Source organism: Mastomys coucha, unplaced genomic scaffold (genome assembly GCF_008632895.1).
Source record: "Mastomys coucha isolate ucsf_1 unplaced genomic scaffold, UCSF_Mcou_1 pScaffold23, whole genome shotgun sequence".
NCBI lineage: Eukaryota > Metazoa > Chordata > Mammalia > Rodentia > Muridae > Mastomys > Mastomys coucha.
In genome coordinates, this window is record NW_022196906.1 from 32,123,916 (window position 1) to 32,143,942 (window position 20,027).

The following is a 20,027-nucleotide window of genomic DNA, read 5'->3' on the forward strand; positions in this document are numbered from 1 at the left end:
TCACAAAGAGACATAGGAAAATTTTGTGGGAAGGTTCAGACTGGGGTAGTGCTAAAAGGCACAGGAAGGATAACAGGAAGTCTCCTATCAAAAAGTGTAGTAGTTCATACCATAAAATAAACTCATATGTTTGAGTAAGCTTATATGTGTACAGTGATGAATTTGAGGTATGACAAAGTGAGCCAAAGACTGCATGTGAAAGAGCCTTGGCTACAGATTTACAGCCAACCATGCTCCTCATAGTTGCCTCCCTTGATGGGGAGCTGAGTCAACGTTATAAGCCACTGAAATCTATATCTAAAGTTAAATTATATATCATATCTGTTAGTTTTACTAGAAAATGTTTGCTATTATCCAAACAAGATATACTATTTTTGTGAATATATCTTTAACTCATGTATACTTGAAATCCATAAAATAGAGATAAAAAAATTATTGAAAGTCTATGGTAATGATATAGCACAGCTTTTGTGTTACATGTCATTTGTAAGAATATCAGTAACAACAAGAGCAATGCACGTTAAAGCCACACTGGTATGAACAAAATATCTTAATGGAAACAGAAGTAAAACTTGAGATTCATTAAACTTTTTTTTTTTTTGTATTATTTCATTTCTAATCAGGATATGAAACTGCTGTGAACTTTAACCATAACTTTCTTCAGTGCTATTTTAACATCCTTGTTCCTCAAACTGTAGATCAGAGGGTTGAGCATGGGAATCACATTAGTGTAGAAAACAGAAGAAATTTTTTCCTGGTTCATAGGTCCAGAATGATTGAAGTACATGAATGTTCCTGACTCGAAAAACAGAGAAATCGCCATGATGTGAGAGCTACAGGTGCTGAAGGCTTTTGATCTTCCTTGTTTGGATTTGATGCTGAGAATGTTGGCAAGGATGAAAACATAGGAAGTGAGGATGGTAAAGCTGGAGACTATGATGTTAATACCCACAACTATGAGAACCACAACCTCATTGACATAGGTGCTGGTGCAGGAAAGTTGGAGGAGAGGGAGAATGTCACACAAATAAAAATTGATGACATTGGCATTGCGAAGGTCAGTCTGAGCATGCAGCCTGTGTGGGCAGAGGTTCCAGCAAAAGCCATCCCATAAGAAGCAAATGATAGCATAGAACAGACTTGAGGGGACATTGTGACCTTATACAGCAGTGGATTACAGATGGCCACCTAGTGATCATAGGCCATTGAGGTCAACATATAGCATTCAGAGATGACAAAAAAGAGAAAGAGAAAAAGCTGAGTCATGCATCCCTCATAGGAGATAGAATTTTTCTCAGAGACAAAATTTATCAGCATTTTGGGGCTGAAGACAGAAGAATAGCTGAGATCAATGAAAGAGAGATTGAAGAGGAAATAGTACATGGGGGTGTGCAGGTGAGGACTGAGGCCAATCAGGGTGATCAAGCCAAAGTTTCCCACCACTGTGACAATGTAGATCATTAGAAACAGGTAAAAGAGAGGCAGCAAGAACAAACTCAGTCACAAAGGAGCCATTTCTAGTCAACATGCTTATCGCTGTAAATCTGGGGAGACAAATATTTCATCAGCAGACATGCTTCTGTTCTGTTTCCAAGCTTTTATTCAAGACAAAAGGACTTAGATAATTTAAATTCTCCTTTGTTTCATGACATCAAAACATATTGAAATAATACTCCAACTTTTGAATCAATATCACATCTATTTTCTTGAGTTACTTCCCTCTTTACTGAAAAATAAAGAGACAAGAATAACCAAATAAAGCTCGCTGGGAAACTTTTTCAGGCTATCTTCTGAAGTTTTGAGTTATCTAACCTTCCAGTTCCTGATTCCTATCCCTGCTTACATTATTTATTAAACACCTCAGTTCCATCATAATGACCAGGAGAAAAGCATTCATATACAAGAGCCATGCTCTTGTTCTGATTCCCAGAAGGGAATCTGAACCAATCTATTGTGTTCCAAATGTCCTGCTTCAAAAACTCAGGAATCAATCATTGGTAATAACTTTGGGGAATACCTGTTACCTCAGATTCAACCACATATTCTTTTTTGTTTTTACATATTTTATTCCACTGTAGCCCAAATTAGAGAGTTAATGCTTAGTCATAAATATGCTTCCAAAGATGTATGAGAGAAAGATTAGTGAACACATCAATGTTGCTTATAGTGTTTATACTACATTTGAAAGTATTATTTTCAAAATATATTCTTATATAATGCTTCTGTATTTGTAGCACACATCAGCATTTCGATGTTTTATGAAAGAGATAATCTCTCCTTTCTGGATGCTGCTATATTCTTGATGTGTCACCTGGAACTGCTATACTTGTAATGCTCCCAGAGTGAGGATGAACCAAGATGAAAATAAAAAAAATTAGGCAGTAGTATAGAAACTCCTCTGCAATTTTGTGTTTTTGAATATTATAGCTCCTATTGCTAATGCATAGTATGCATACAGAAGATTGAGACTACAGAAAATTGACTTTTTGCCCTTCTCAATCAATTCAGTGCTGATTCTTTTTGAGACTCACCTCTGCTAATCTTGAAGAATTAGTTTTTTGATGTGTTAGAGATAAGCCAATACAGCTAAAGAATCTTCTCTTCCTTAATATAAGACCTTGCAGACAGGATGTTTCAGGAATCACTACCAGAGTAGCTCAAATCTGTAGTTATGAATTTACACAGAGTATATGAAAGAAAGCAATATACCAAACCTCAGAGTCACTATGTTCTCCAGCACACTGCATTTGTTTGAGGCTTTTCAATCTTTCCAACATCATTACGAATCCAGAAATGCATCTCCCTTATGGCTAATGATTTGTGCTTAAGCCCCAATTCATGATAATAGATGTGAACTTCTCACTAGGGATTAAACAGTCCCCAGAGTACAGAAGAATGGAGTCTCTAAAGTCATTCATAAATTTGTACCTAGACTGTTGACATTAATACTGATTATCATTCTAGTGTATTATTTTTATTGAATGAAGAATTATTTGATGATTTTTATACAATTTTAATATCTTGAACATCATTAAGTATTCAATAATATTCTAGGGACAAAAATTTTCATTCAGCTATTTTTTTTATAACAAATATTACCTATTCAGAGTAGTAGGCTTCATGTGACATTTTCACATATAAATATCATTTAATTTCATCACACTCAACTTTTTGGCTATACTTTACCTCCCTCCCCATTTTCCTCTTCTGCTTTCCTAGTAGTTCTTTCAGGTACTCTCTTCCCATAATCTACATCTGAACAGAAAGATCTTACACTTGTTCTTGTGAGAGTGGCTTATTTCACTTAATATATCGAACTTCAGTTTATCTACTTTCTTGCAAAGGACATTTTATTTTATTTTATAACTGAATAAAACCTTTTGGCTTACACATACTTCAATTTTTGATACATAATCGCACTATGAAGCTTAGGCCGGTCTCAAATTCATTATTTATTGCATGTTCAATTTGAACTCACAATCTTCCCACATAGTCCGTTAAAATACAGGAATGAGAAGCATTTACCATCATGCCCAACTCACTCTATTTTCTTGATCCATATTGACATGTGGACGGATTGCATAAAGCAGCTTTAGGAATAATGTCCCAATATAAATCATTACCTTACAAACCCTGACATTGATATTGGAGAACACAGACTCTGCAGAGATATTTCTAGCTCATTTGAAAATTAAAGTTTTTACATCATTAGAGGTCTTCTTATGTTTATTTTTATTACAATTGCACTAATTTAAATTTCCAACAAGAGAGTAACAACATCCTTTTTGGCACAAGTACTTACCAATGTTACTATGTTATATATTTCTTTCTTTGAGGCTAAAGGCTTTGGTTACAGTAAGATGGAATCTTGGTGTAGTTTTGATTTATATTTCCTCATGGAGAAAAATACTATTTTTTCATAATTTTATTGACTATTTGTGCCTCATCTTTTGAGACTAAGTTCATATCATTTGTCCATTTACTGACTGGATGTTTTTTTTCAATTGGTTAATAATATTTATTTATTTATTTTATTACTTTTTAAAATTGGTTATTTTATTTATTTATATTTCAAAAGTCTCCCCTCTCAATCTCTCCTCTGAAAAACACTATCCATTCTCCCTCCCGTTTGTCTCTAAGAAGGTGTTCCTCCACCACCCACCACCCACTCTCCCCTGCCTCACACCTCTAGCATCCCCCTACTCTGGGACATCAACCCTCCACAGGATCAAGGGACTCTCCTCCTACTGAAGCCAGAAAAGGCCTCTGCTACATATATAGCTGGAGCCATGGACTCATCCGTGTATACTCTTAGGTTGGTGTTTTAATCCCTGGGAGCATTTTTGGGGGTGGCCATGGCTTCCCATTAGTTGATATTGTTGTTCTTCCTATGGGGTTACAGTTCCCATCAGCTCCTTTAGTCCTTCCCCCAACTGTTCCATTGGGGTCCCCGGGCTCAGTTCAATGGTTGGCTGTGGGTGTCTGCATCTGCCATAGTCAGATGCTGGAGGAGCTTTTCAGAGGACAGCCATACTAGACTTCTGTCTTGGAGCACTTCTTGGCATCAGCAAGAATGTTGGAGTTTGGTGTGCATGTGGGATGGATCCACAGGTAGGTAGTCTCTGGATGGCCTTTCCTTCAGTTTCTGCTCCATTCCATTGTTTGTCCCTGCATTTCCTTTAGATAGGAACAATTCTGGGTTAAAATATTTGAGATAGGTGGGTGGTTCTATCCTTCAACTGTGGGCCATGCCTATCTATTGGAAGTGGTCTCTTCAGGTTCTGTCTCCCATGTGTTGGAACCTAGGAATCTCTTGCTTCCCTGGCAACCGGAACTTTCTTGTGTTTTCCCCCATTCTCCACCCCCTTACGTATATTTATTCATTCTACTGGCTTTCTGGATTTCTCTCCTGTCTCTGCCCATACGTGACCCTTCCACCTATATTTCTCCCTCCCCCTGCTTCCCACAATTATTTTGTTCCCCATTCTAAGTAAGATTGAAGCATCCACACTTTAGTCTTCCTTCTAGTTAAGCTTCACAGGGTGAAGCATGTGAGTTGTATCATGGGTATTCTGAGGTTTAGGCTAATATCCATTTATCAGTGAGTGCATATCATATGTGTCCTTTTGAGTGTGGGTTATCTCATTCATGATGATATTTTCTAGCCCTATCCATTTGCTTGCAAAATTCATAAAGCCATACTTTTAATAACTGAATAGTACTCCATTGTGTAAATTTACTACATTTTCTGTATCCATTCTTCTGTTGAGGGACATCTGGGATGTTTCCAACTTCTGGCTATTATAAATAGGGCTGCTATGAACAGAGTGGAGCATATGTCCTTGCTATATGTTGGAGCATCTTTTGGGTATATGCCTAGTAGTGATGTAGCTCAGTCTTCAGTAGAACTATTTCGAATTTTCTGAAGAACCACCAGATTGATTTCTAAAGTGGTTGTACCAGCTTCCAATCCTTCCAACAAGGGAGTAGTATTATTCTTTCTCCACATCCTCCCCAGTATCTGCTGACACCTGAGTTTTGATCTTAGCCATTCTGACTGGTATGAGGTAGAATCTCAGGGGTTTTTTGATTTGCATTTCCCTGATGAATAAGGATGTTGAACATTTCTTTAGGTGCTTTTCCACAATTAGTTTCCTCAGTTGAGAATTCATTTTTTTAAAAAATGTATTGTTTTTTCTTTTTTTATAATTAATTAATTAATTATTATTTTTTACACTCTAGATTTTACTACCCTACCCTACCCTGTCCACCCTCCAACTAGTCTACATCCCATACCTCCTCCCCCATCCCCTTGTCTCCATGTGGATGTCCCCACCCCCTACCTCACCTAACCTCTAAACTCTACTCTCTTTGAGGGTTAGGTGTATCATCTCTGATTGAACACATACTCAGCAGTCATCTGTTGTATATGTGCTGGGGACCTCATATCAGTTGGTATATTCTGCCTATTTGGTGGTCCAGTGTTTGAGAGATTTCAGGGATCCAGATTAATTGAGACTGCTGGTTTTCCTAAAGGGTCACCTTCCTCATCAGCTTCTTTCAGCTTTTCCTTAATTTAACCACAGAGGTCAGCAGCTTCTGTCCATTGGTTGGGTGCAAATATCTGCATCTGACTCTTTCATCTGCTTGTTCGGTCTTCTGGAGTGTGGTCACACTAGATCCCTTTTTGTGAGCACTCTATAGACTCAGTAATAGTGTCAGGCCTTCGGACCTCCCCTTGAGCTCACTCCCACTTTGGGTCTATTACTGGACCTTCTTTTCCTCGGCCTCTCCCCATTTGCATCCCTGTAATTCTTTCAGACAGTAACAGTTATGGGTCAGAGTTTTGACTGTGGGATGGCCTCCACTTCCTCCATTGATGCCCTGTCTTCCTGCTGGAGGAGTGCTCTATAAGTTCCCTCTCCCTACTGTCAGTCATTTCATCTAAGGTCCCTCCCTTTGAGTCCTGAGAACCTCTCACCTCCCAGGTCTCTGGTGCATTCTGGAGGATCCTCCCAACATCCTATCTCCCAAGGGTGCCTGTTTCCGTACTTTCTGCTAGCCTTCAGGGCTTCAGTCCTTTTCCTTCACCCAAAACCAATTCACGTTCAACTCTCCCCCACACCCATACCCCTCCCCCATTCACTTTCCCTCCCAGGTCCCTCCTTCCTTCCCCACTTGTGATTGCTTTCTTCTTCCTCCCAAGTAGGACTGAGGCATCCTCACTTGGGCACTTCAGCTTTTTGACCTTTTTGAGTTCCGTGGACTGTATCTTGAGAATTCTGTACTTTTTTCTTTTTCCTTTTTCCTTTTCCCTTTTTTCTTTTTTCTTTTAGGCTAACACCCACTTATTAGTGAGTACATACCATGCATGTACTTTTGGGTTGGAGTTACCTCATTCAGGATCATATTTTCTAATTCCATCCATTTGCCTGCAAACCTCAGGATATCCTCATTCTTAATAGCTGAGTAGTATTCCATTGTGTAAATGAACCACATTTTCTGTATTCGTTCTTTTGTCATGGGACATCTGGGTTGTTTCTAGCTTCTGGATATCACAAATAAGGCCACTATGAACATAGTGGAGCACTTGCCCCTGTGGGAAGGTGGGGCATCTTTTGGGTATATTCCTAAGAGTGGTATTGCTTTGTCTTCAGGTAGATCTACTTGCAATTTTTTGAGGAACCTCCAGATTCATTTCTAGAGCTGTTGTACCTGTTTGCAATCTCACCAGCAATTGAGGAGTGCTCCTCTTTGTCCACATTCTCTCCAACACTTGTCACCTGAGGTTTTGATCTTAACCATTGTGACTGGTGTAAGGTGGAATCTCAGGGTCATTTTCATTTATGCTTTTCTGATCACTAAGGACTTTGAACATTTCTTTAGGTGCTTCTCAGCCATTCGAGTTTCCTCAGGTGTGAAATCTCAGTTTAGTTCTATACCCCATTTTTATTAAGTTGTTTGGTTTTTTGGTGATTAGCTTTTTAGTTCTTTATATATTTTGGCTATTAGCTCTCTATAGGATGTGAGGTTAGTGAAGATTCTTTCCCAATCTGTAGGTTGCCAATTTGTCTTATTGACTATGTCCTTTGCCTTACAGAAGCTTTTCAGTTTCACGAGGTCCCATTTATCAATTCTTGATCTTAGAGCATGAGCCATTGGAGTTCTGTTTAAGAAATTTCTCACTATGCCAATGAGTTCAAGGCTCTTTCCTACTTTTCTATTAGATTCAGTGTATCTAGTTTTATGTTGAGGTCCTTGATCCACTTGGTCTTGAGCTTAGTGCAAGGTGACAAATATGGTTGTTTAGTTCTGTATCCCATTTTTATATAGGGTTATTTGGTTCTCTGGAGTCTAACTTCTTGAGTTCCTTGTATATTTTGGATATTAGCCCTTTACCAGTTGGAGGGCTTTTAAAGAGTTTTTCCTAACTGTAGGTTACCATTTTGTACCTTTGGCAGTTTCCTTTGCCTCAGAGAAGCTTTTCAATGTTATAAGGTCCCGTTTATCCATTGGTGATCTTAAAGCCTTAACCATTGTTGTTCTGTTCAGGAAATTTTCCCCTGTGCAGATGTGTTTGAGGTTCTCCCTCACTTTCTTTTCTTTAGATTCAATGTATGTTGTTCTATCTGGAAGTCCTTGATCTACTTGGACTTGAGCTTTGAATAAGAAGGTAAAAATGCATCAATTTGTATTTTTCTACATGCTGACCACCAGTTGATCCAGCACCATTTGTTGAAAACGCTTTTTTTCCACTGGATCGTTTTGGCTTCTTTGTCAAAGGTCAAATGTCCGTAGGTGTGTTTATTTCTGGGACTTCATTCTATTCCATTGATCTACCTCTCTGTCTCTGTACCAGTGCCATACAGTTTTTTATCACTATTGTTCTGTAATATAGCTTGAGGTCAGGGATGGTGATTCCCTCTGAAATTCTTCTATTGTTGAGAACTGTTTTCACTATCCTGAGTTTTTTGTTCTTCCAGATGAAGTGAAGAATTGCTCTTTCTATTTTTGTGAAGAATTGAGTTGGAATTTCGATGAGGAATGTATTGAATGTATAAATTGCATTCTGTAAGATGGTCATTTTTACTATGTTAATCCTGGCAATCCATGAGCATGGGAGATCTTTCCATCTTCTGAGGTCTTCTTCACTTTTTTTTTTCTTCAGAGACTTGAAGCACTTCTCATACAGAAAAAAAGAAGATTGGAGTTTGAGGAGGGATAACTAACTTTAAGGATATTTGAGAAATTATGAGTAAGTACACTACTTACAATCTTTCCAAAATATACTCATGCATGAAAAGGGTTTAGGTTAAATTACTCTGTAACCGCAAGATAGTGTTTCTCCTAGATACCAGACACTATTAATAAAAATGAAAGGCAGAGCTTTTGGGCTGTCTTTTTTGGGTTGTTTGCTAGTTGTGTTCCATAGCCCCCTTCCCCCAATATTTCAGACTATTACCATTGTTCTTGATTATGCCCATAACTTGATAAGATATTATTTGTGAAGATATCATATTTTCAAGTCATAAAGTGGAGAAATAAATCTTGTATCTGTCTAGAAGCTTTATTCCTATTGTCTAGCTTCTATAGTGCCTAATGTCTAGGCAAGTTATCATGGGTGAATAGTAATAATCAATTATACATAGCTGTGAATTTTGAAAGCTACAATAATGGCTGAGCTGTCAGGAAACACCCTCTTATGCAATACTGGTACAAGTGTCGTTAGAGTAAACAACCACTTTCTGTTTGTATTTCAGGCTTGCTCCTTAGGCAGAAATTAACATGGTTCTTGTAGCCAACTACTTGAGCCTAGATAGGCTATAGCCTCTGGAGAAGTTCTTAAGACTGTTTTTCAGCTGTGGATATAGTATTAAACTGACTAAGCTCTTAAATTTTCATCATTCATTATACCTCTAGATTAGTACATCTCTTTCCTTCATCAGAGATGTTTCTTTTGACAGGACATAGTAATTAACACAAACATCCATAACTGGGAACTAGGTAGTGATTAAGAATCTGAGAGTGTTCAATCCTAAATAGGATCTTCATCCCCTCACCCAAGTTACAGGGATCATAAGGGAAATAGGAATGGAAAGATCGTAAGAGACCTAGATGATAGATAAATACACAAAACAATATTTTCTGCACTCAACAGGTTCAATGATCAAATGAACCCAGAGTTGTCTCCATAGTATATATAAAACCTGTGGAAAGTCAAGAAAATCACAGGCATTGAAAGAGGATATAGTCATAAAGTTCCACCTCTAGCTGAGAAACTATTAACAATTGATGGTTACTGGGAGAAATAGAGTTGATTTCAAAAAACTTGGATGGCCCCTGAGAGGGTACTAAAACTTCCACAGGTACTACTACACTTATATACATAGTGGCAGTTCTGAATAGACTCAGTGGATTAAAAAAATGAGAAAAAAGAAAAGCTGAAGGGATAGTGAAAGGAGGCTGGGGAGGGATTGTAGGAGAAGCAATTGGGTAAATGAATCAAAACACATTATATATATTTAGAAAACTCAAATAAGAAAACACAAACAAAATTTTATAAACTCTAATATAGCAAGGTCATCACTATTGAACTAATCAGTAAGAACCATAGCAACAAAGTCTGATCCCTGGGGAAAAAAAAACTGGGAAGAAGAAGCCTTCCAATTTTTAATAAGGTCCCTAAGAATACAAACTCATAAAACTCTCTTGGGTCTCAATCAGCCGGCTCTTGAGATATCAGTAGATGATATTTACCAACCTCTGGACTAGAGAAGACATTCTTGGAAAAGTTACCACAAAAACAATATAGAATCATGGCATTTTTAAACTGGAGGAATGAGAGGTCTAATATCAGTCCAAAATTAATTTTCCTCATCACCAGAAAGACAAATATAGTAACAACATTGAAATGATTTGTGTTTCTTTTTTGTTCTGAGCTATACACCTTTGCAGTTCTCCAATGACATGAGTATTTGCCAGTATAAGAATAGAGAAGAAAGTGTAGTAAATTCACTTTTGAGGGTCCCATGTACAAAGGTAAGTATTGAAGGCACACTTGCTTATTTGTTTTTTCGTTCCCCTTAAAGTACATCTGAGTGAGCCTCTGAGTCTCTGATGGGCCTTTTCCCTTCTTTGAGATTTTCTCTTGGGAGGTAATTGTCAAAGTAGAAGCAAAACAGAGATGCTACAGAAGCAAGAATGATCATTGGTGCCCTAAAAATATTCCCAAATAAATGGCTTGTCATATATTTGTTTTGTTTTATACAATATGAGCCTCTTAGATATTGAAAACTGATAATGAGAAGGTGGGATTACTTTTATCCTTCCATGCTGTTTCTTAGGTTTATTTTAAGGAAATTGGTGGAAGAGGGCTAGGATTTTATTCTAATGTTACTATTTTTACTGTTCTCATTTAGACATGACCTTGGGAAGAATGGTCTTCAACAATGAATCTTCTGTGAAGGAGTTTATCCTGTTGGGCTTAACACAGCAGCCACAGCTCCAGCTGCCACTCTTCTTCCTCTTCTTGGGAATCTATGTTATCTCCATGGTGGGGAACCTGGGCTTGATTGTTCTGATTGTTTTGAATCCTCACCTGCACACTCCCATGTACTACTTTCTCTTCAATCTTTCCTTTATTGATTTCTGCTACTCCACTGTCATAACCCCCAAAATGCTGGTAGGTTTTGTGAAGGAGAATATCATCTCTCATGCTGAATGTATGACTCAGCTCTTTTTCTTCTGCTTCTTTGTTATTGATGAATGCTACATTTTAACAGCAATGGCATATGATAGATATGCTGCCATCTGTAAGCCCCTGCTTTACCAGATCACCATGTCCTATCAGGTCTGCCATTTGATGATGGTGGGAGTGTATGTAATGGGGCTTGTGGGTGCCATGGCCCATACTGGTAGCATGCTAAGCCTGACCTTCTGTGATGGCAACATCATCAATCACTACATGTGCGATATACCTCCTCTACAGAAGCTCTCATGCACAAGCACTTCCATCAATGAACTGGTGGTTTTTACTGTTGTGGGTGTCAATGTAATAATACCCAGCCTGACTGTTTTTATTTCTTACACTTTGATTCTTTCAAACATCCTCAGCATTCGTTCTGCAGAGGGCAGGTCAAAAGCCTTCAGTACGTGTGGCTCCCATATAATGGCTGTTTCTCTTTTCTATGGAGCTTCAGCCTTCATGTATCTTAAGCCTTCTAGTGCATCTGTGGATGATGATAAAATATCTACCATATTTTATACTATTGTGGGCCCAATGTTGAATCCTTTCATCTACAGTTTAAGGAATAAGGATGTTCACATTGCACTGAGAAAAACCTTGAAGAAAAACATGTTTACTTAAGAAGAATTTGTCTTTGCTATGAGAGGAAATCCTTATGGTATTTCAGATTTATTTATTTTGAACTGAACCACAGTTTTGAAATCTTCAATGGCAAAAACAAGTAAAATAACTCCAAATCCAGTAAATATGGTAAGAATATTATGGAATCAAAATAATTTAATGTTGTATAAAATTCAGTAAATTATGGTAAAAATTTTACCAATGCTTCAGAAATCAGTTCAGTAAGTCCATTGATTCACAAGGCTAGACTTAGAATCATTTCTCTGATCTATCATTGGTGGCCCATTTGGTGTAAATTATATGTTTGCTAAAATCTCCATAAGATAAATCACACAAAAGATGTTGGTTTATTGTGATATGTAATTGGCAATTCAATGTTTATGTAGTTAATTATACCTGTCTCAGTTCTTTACAAAAAAGGAAAACAAATACAAGTAATATACAACATTCTTGGGAAATATTGACAAAAATAATTAGAATGTTATGAGAGTTTTACTGAAATTATTTATGTTTCCATGTTTTTTTGTTTTATAGCATGAGGATATCAATAATTACTCAATATATTGAGCATATTCATGTAGTTTCTCACCAAGTTCCATGAGCAAGGTCTAGATTTAATAATATTTGAATTTTTCTAGCCCCTGTTATTTCATAAATATTTATGCAATTCATTTCTTTCATTTTTATTCTGGTGATAATTTTTAAATGATTTTCAACCCTAATAGTGATGAGAGTTATTTGTACCTATTGCTACTTAAATGCATTGGGGATGTCAGTAATTTTGATAGCAAAATAGTAAGTATTGATATTTTGTTCTGTAGGAGTTTTAGGACTGAGAATTGAAATGTAGCTTCTGAGTGCCAACAGTTACTAATGTCCATTCTGACATCACCTTCATCTTATTATTTTAGTCAAAACTACATCAACTGAAATAAGGTCAGGTACAAAGTAAAAGAAGAAATATTCCAAAGTGAAGACAGTGATTGACCCACTATCCTTTAAGCGAAAAGAAAGCAGGTTATTCTGTAATTTTCTAAAATCTTATGTTATCTGTTTTCAGTATTGAAAATTTAACAAATAAATTTTTGCAGCAATCTACCAGTACAGTACACTGTAGTCTAGAAATCACAAGAATTTAAATAGAAAACACCCAGTGATATTATACTCTGAAATGATAAAATTATGATATTTTTAAAAATGTGCCTTTTTATATATCTTTGTTGGTGTGTGTGTGTGTGTGTGTGTGTGTGTGTGTGTGTGTAGTTTATTCATATTTAGGATTTTTTTAATGCTAAGATTCTTTCATTGAGCTACATCATAAGCATAGTGATAGTATCTTTGAATAGAATACATCTAGAGATTTTATGTTGCAATGCCACAAAGATACTGATTTCAGTAGTCTTAAGAGACAAATAATCCGATTTATTCAGTCAATAACCCTCTGATAATATTTGTTGGTTTCATTTTGTTGGAGTCATTTGTTTCTCTAAAAGATGAAGGATGGAGGGAAAATGCCCTATCCATTTGTCTTTTCTCTATAGTCAGATAAGTTTGGTAAAGAGAAGCTGATGAGGCGGTGAGCAACAGTTTACATCATTCAGGACACCGGGAACCTATATTAGTTTTTTCCTTTATGAATGTGAGGATTGGCATGTGAATATAAGGACCTTCTATGGCTTCATTCCAAAGAATTTGACAAAGGAAGCTTACTAATTATTGTTAAAGATATCTTGTCTTTTCCACTAATAAATTATATTACCACCATTTATTAGCACTCTGTACTTTCTCTTTTATGGTTTTCTTTTCATTATGTCATAGAGTTTCTATATGCAGTGAGGGATTTTATTAAAAAGCAAATATAAACTGAAGACCTTCCTTATTTTAAACATCAAGATATCTAGATTTTGATCAAACATTGAAAATGTAGTTTAGAAAAAGGCTGATGAAACTTATGATCTCAGAAGGGTACAGACTAGTAAGGTTGTAAAAAAATTAATGTTTATGTCTGTGAATTTGTATGGAAAGAGTGAAAGAAAAGTCTTGGAAGAATATAACTTTACGGAGAATAACTTTTATGTTTTTGTGCTATCTCAAAACACAAAAACATAAGACAGGCTCTTGGAGGGGCTCTTTCTGAGAAGGTGGCAGGTGACTTGACTAAATACAGCCCTGCCTGCAGAACATCTAGGACAAGTTTTAGAGGCTGAAATGATCTTGATGACGAAAAGGATTGATTTTGAGAAATAGATGAATAGTATGGGAGAAGGCTAAACCAAAAGATGTGCATATGACTGTGAAGAATAACTAATATGGGGTTGAACTGAGGCATTGTAGTGGGAAATAATAGGTGTAAATAAGCACAATAAAATCTTGGCAATATCAAATAAACAACAGAAAGCCTTTTTTCCCTTCTCCTTTATTCTGAAGCTTGATTTATGCTCATTTATAACTAATCTAGGTTCCATGAACAATTTGTACTACAATTGATAAAATAATAAGTCTTAAAGAAAAAGTCTTCATGTTCAGTTGATGGAATAATGCTTCTTGTCTTCCTGTCTAGTGATAAACATAATAGAAAGTGGGTCAATGTTTACTTAATGTCAACTGAAATAGCAGTAGGTATTGGGAGTCCCTTGATCCCATGTCTTCATATCCTCATTTAGTTGTGTTAAATTGAATCACCAGTGGAATGGGTCTAGGTTCAAGTCTGGATTCTGCAGGTTTTGACTCTTGACCTCTCAGTCTTATATTCAGGACAGCTAATAATAAAACAGTTGTGGTACATTAAATAAATACTTTGGTACATATTAGATAAATGATATGCATTTAAAATATTATATACTGTCATAATACAGATAAATAAGTATGCTATTTTTCACAAAGCTTCTCTTGATCAATATTTCCTTGATACTCAATAGCCTTTCACTGCTTATGTCTTGCTTTGCCTTGAAAAAGATTCTATTGTGCAGCCCAGGGAGGGATATAAAATTATGATCCTCTTGACTTTGTCTCTTGAGCACTGAGATTATATGCATGTACCACCACTTCATGCTTTACAACTTCTGTGTTGATGATGGCCTGCTGGAAGTTCCACATAGCTACAATTACTAGTATTTGTGTAAGCATATGACTATAGTTATTGGTGCTAGAGTTACTGCAATTGATTTAGGGAAGAATTTGTGTTAATGCATGCTTGGAGTTAACTCAGGGCCATTTAAGATCTATATATATTCATTTAAGATCCATATATATTGTTAAAGTTGTAAGATAAATTTGAAGTCTAATATAGAATGCAATTATAATTTGTCACATATAAGACATATGAATTAGCATATGAAAAATAAAACAATATTAAAAAATAGTTAAGGAAATATACTTTTTTGTACTATTGGGATTGGGTGTAGTATATTTTCATGTGAGACAAGCACCAATACTCATGAGTTCATTTTGAACAGATTTTAGTGAAGAAATAGTAACATTCTTACATATTTAATTATTTGCTCATTTAATGCAAAGCAATAATACCCAAGAAATCAAGGCAACCAGAAGTCATACAAGCTTGGTCATTATGTCTGAAACTCACACACAAGCTAGTATATATACATTTAAAGTCTTTTTTTCTGATGACAGGATAAATTGTTTAGCCATCTATAAAATAGGATTGCATATATACATATGACTTTTTCCTTTTAATAAAATTATAAGCAGTATATAATTTCATATAATAGGTTGACAGCTTCTTTTGTCTCTTTATGATATGAAAAATAACATCAAGTCTTACTAATCATGTTATTTCTGTCTTAGTACAGTTTCACACTGTCTTCACTTTCATGCAAAATGGTGGTTATAATGCAGGTGTGTTCCTTCAGGAGTTTTTGTTGGTGTCCCATTCCCCAGGACAGTGGATTGACAGTCACAGTACTAGACTCTTAAAGAAGCTAATTATTTAAGACCTACATAAATAAATTTGCAATGTTAAGATGGGCTATAAACCAATAGGACTAGTGTTTTCATAAAAAAATGGGGACAAATATAGATCTGGAATGAACATACACATAGGAAGAACCAGGTGAGAACACAGCAAAAGCACAGGCATCCAACCAAACAGATAAGTCTAAGAAGAACCAGAACCCCCACTTGGTGGTAGACTTTTAGCCTCCAGAGCTGCAAGAAAATCATCTCCACTTGTTCAAGCCATCCAATCAGTTGCAGAATTTAATGAATTTTTATGATATAATTAAGCAAGAAATACAGTGGTGAAAATATAATTTTCAACCTGCACATAGGCATCTAAGGCATGAAAATGACAAGTTCAAGGTCATCCTGAACCACATAGTGAGTTCCAAGTCAGCATGAGCTATATAAGGAGACAGTTTTCAAATGCATCTTTCCATCTAACCAACCAACCAACCAATCACCCAACCCACCAGTAAGCCCAGCAAACAACTAAATCAAAAATAGACATAGTAGCTGTTCTTCTAGGATGTACCCCTTCAGAGACTATCTACACTCAGTAATTGGCCCTACACTTATGTACATATTGATAGTGCTGAGTGGATTCAGTGAGCAAATAAAAGTAAACAAAAAGAACCGATGAAGTTGTGATGGAATAGTGGCAAGACAATGCAGAAAGAATTGTAGGGGACAGAATCAGGGGTGAATTTCAATTTCATCAAAACATATTGTATATGTGTATAAAATTTTCAAACAGTAACAACAAAGCAAAACAATACTGTATACCTCCAATAAAACAATATTTTTACTATTGACTACTTGTAAGTACTATAGCTACAAAGCTTGATCTCTGGGGAAAATAACTGGGAAACATAACATTTTCAATTTTTACTCAGGCCTTTAAGGTTACAAACTCATAAAACCCCCTTGGGTCATTACCATGAGGCTCTTGTGACATCAGTAGGAGCTATTACCAACTTCTGTGATAGAGCAGGCGTTGTAGAAAAAGCCACCACCAGAAATCATGATCTAGAAATATGGATTCTCAGAACCTGAAGAAATGATGACTTTGGAGTCCCAGTCCAAAATTAATTTCCCTCACCATCAAAAAGCTGAACCTAATAACAGAAAATAATTTTTTTCTGAGCTATACACCTTTATAGCTCACCCATGTCATTTAAATGTGTCCTTTTCTGAGAGGATAGAAGCATCAATAATGTCACTTGTGAGGTCCTCATGTACAAAGGTAAGTATTGAACTGGATGCATGATTTTTTCCTTTACCTCTGAGCAACCCAGTGAGCCTTTGATTTTCTTTTTCTCTTTTGTTTTGAGATTACCACTGAGCCTGAAGTAGCAAGTGGGTTGTCAAAGTAGAAGTAAAACCAAGATCCTACAAAAATAATAATGGTTATTGGTTCCCTGAATATTATTTCCAAAGATATGCCTTCAATAAATTTATAGTTATTTCTGTGCCTTAACTCCCATAAAATGTAGGGAGAAAACACATAGAAAAATGTGAGCTTGAATTTATCTTCCTTTAGACTCACTTTAGTGTGGTAGATTGAAGGTGGTTGAGCTTTCATTTTAATACTACTTTTTTTTTATCATTCTTACAGATATAACCTAAGGAAGAATGACTATAGGAAATGCCTCTTCAGTGAAAGAATTTATCCTGCTGGGCTTGACACAGCAGCCACAGCTCCAGCTGCCTCTCTTCTTTCTCTTTTTGGGAATCTATGTGGTCTCCATGGTGGGAAACCTGGGCTTGATTGTTCTGATTGTGTTGAATCCTCACCTGCACACTCCCATGTACTACTTCCTCTTCAACCTTTCCTTAACAGATCTCTGCTATTCCTCCGTCATAACCCCCAGAATGCTGGTGGGTTTTGTGAAGCAGAACATCATTTCTCATGCTGAGTGTATGACTCAGCTCTTTTTCTTCTGCTTCTTTGTTATTGATGAATGTTACATTTTGACAGCAATGGCCTATGACAGATATGCTGCAATCTGTAAGCCCCTGCTTTACCAGGTCACCATGTCCCATCAGGTCTGCCTCTTGATGACTGTGGGTGTGTGTGTGATGGGGCTCGTGGGTGCCATAGCCCACATAGTTTGCATGCTGAGACTCACCTTCTGTGATGACAACATCATCAATCACTACATGTGTGACATACCCCCTCTCCTGAGACTTTCCTGCACAAGCACCTCCATCAATGAGCTGGTGGTTTTCATTGTTGTGGGTGTCAATGTGATAGTTCCCACCTTGACTATCTTTATTTCTTACACCTTGATCCTTTCCAACATCCTCAACATCCATTCTGCAGAAGGTAGGTCAAAAGCCTTCAGTACGTGTGGCTCCCATGTAATAGCTGTTTCTCTTTTCTTTGGAGCTGCAGCCTTCATGTATCTTAAGCCTTCTAGTGCATCTGTGGATGAAGATAAATTATCAACCATTTTTTATACTATTGTGGGACCAATGTTGAATCCTTTCATATATAGTATAAGGAATAAGGATGTCCACATTGCACTGAGAAAAACTTTGAAGAAAAGCATCTTTACCTAAGTAGAATCTGTGTTTTTTATGAACATAAATCTTAAGACATGTAACATTTACAACTAGGGAGCATACTGGAGAAATAGCTCTTTGTCAGAATATTTGTTGACATTCCCGAGGCTCTGGACTTGTCCCACAGTTTTTATTTCAGTTTAAGTAATATAAATTTTATTGAGAATTCCTGCAATAATGGTTATCTTCACACATTCTGGAGATGGATAACACTTAAATAAATCACTGAAAAATCACTCCCCTCTTTGGCCAATAATGAAAAGCAGAAACCCCTCTGAAAGGGTGGGTCTTCAGTTTTCCTTATTCTAAGAGGATAGCCAGTTCTCTATCTTCTATTTCTTCAGGGTGGAGAGTGCTCAATCCCCTATATGTCTCCTCAGAACTGGAAAGGAAATCCACCCACTTGTCTTGTTGTGGAGATCTGAATGTTCACATTCATTTCTTACCCTTAATGGTGATGTCACTTTACCAAGTAAAGCTTTCAGTTCTTTACATTCCTGAGGACTGGAATAGACTCACAGTTTTTGTTTTGTTTTGTTTTTTTGTTTTTTAAATGAAAGAAACTAAACATAAATATTTTAAAGCATTTAGGTGAGAGTAGTTTAGAATCAAAATTATTAAACACCACTGTAAGTTTAATTATCATGGAAATTTTGGGTATAAAGAAAGTGAAGCATGATTGCCTATCACCCTATTAGGGTAGAGAGAATAATTTATCTGTAATTTTCTGGAAGTATAAGTATCTTTTTCAATATTGAAAACAAAATAAAACAAAACAAAACAAAAAACACATTTGAGTTTCCATGTAAAATTACAGTTTTGTACAGCCTTTTAAATTATGAGGATTTACATATAAAATACTAGTCAATATGGAAAAATCCAGCATATTTCCTTTATTATTTTATTATTTTGTAGAGCATGTTTGAGGGCATTATATTCCAATTCTCTTTCATGGTCCGCAAGTGTCCTACCACAGGGCTACATCTTAAGCACCACTTCGAATGGGTACATTTAGTGGCTGTACCACTAAATATTGACTTCAGTAGTCTTAGAAACTGTCTCATTTGATCACTTAGTAAATCTCTGGGATGATGTATAAAAAATTTCATATTAGAGGTTTTAGTTTCTCAAAAGACTAAAGGAGGGAAATGTCCTTTTCACTTTGTTCTTTTCTCATAGTCATAAAGCAATTTGGTCAAGAGGAGGTGATTCTGTTGTGATTCTAGTGCTGTGAAAAAGTAATTTAGATCATCCAAGATAAGGAAACCTATAGTAGATTTTTTTCCTCATGGACTTGAGGGCAAGTATATGAATATATGGACTTACTATGTCTTGATTGGAGATAATATGACTAAGCAAGTTTACTATGTGTTGGCTAGCAGTATGTTTTAAATTTAACTTACTGTATTTAAGAGATCTATGAAACAAAATTGCTTCTATCCTGAAATACTCTAGAACAAATGGAAACTTAACGTTAAAGACCATTCTTGTACCATTTTAAGGAAAGTTGTTTATCACAATAATGGTCAAAATGTAAACCACTGCCTCTGCTTCTGTACACAAATCTTGCTTGCTCAAGACAACCAGGAGACCTGCTGTTTGCTAAAGGTGTACATGCACATAGACATGTGCTCAAGAC

General features: G+C 36.3%; 2 protein-coding genes and 1 pseudogene across 2 annotated transcripts; 2 read left to right on the forward strand and 1 right to left on the reverse strand.

Annotated features, from left to right (window-relative positions):
- Positions 1-619: 619 nt before the first annotated feature.
- LOC116073119 lies at positions 620-1,549 on the reverse strand (annotated as a pseudogene).
- Positions 1,550-10,921: 9,372 nt separating this feature from the next.
- On the forward strand, positions 10,922-11,866 carry LOC116072345 (olfactory receptor 145-like). The gene has a single exon (XM_031343758.1). The coding sequence runs from the start codon at positions 10,922-10,924 to the stop codon at positions 11,864-11,866; it is 945 nt and encodes a 314-aa protein (XP_031199618.1).
- A 5,580-nt stretch (positions 11,867-17,446) lies between these two features.
- Positions 17,447-18,385, forward strand: LOC116072377 (olfactory receptor 145-like). Its single transcript, XM_031343806.1, has one exon. It carries the CDS (start codon positions 17,456-17,458, stop codon positions 18,383-18,385), a length of 930 nt encoding a protein of 309 aa, XP_031199666.1. The 5' UTR covers positions 17,447-17,455.
- Positions 18,386-20,027: the final 1,642 nt, after the last annotated feature.

Bases quoted from the DNA above. Each gene is read 5' to 3' on its own strand.
- LOC116072377 (XM_031343806.1), top strand. From the start codon at position 17,456: ATGACTATAGGAAATGCCTCTTCAGTGAAAGAATTTATCCTGCTGGGC.
- LOC116072345 (XM_031343758.1), top strand. From the start codon at position 10,922: ATGACCTTGGGAAGAATGGTCTTCAACAATGAATCTTCTGTGAAGGAG.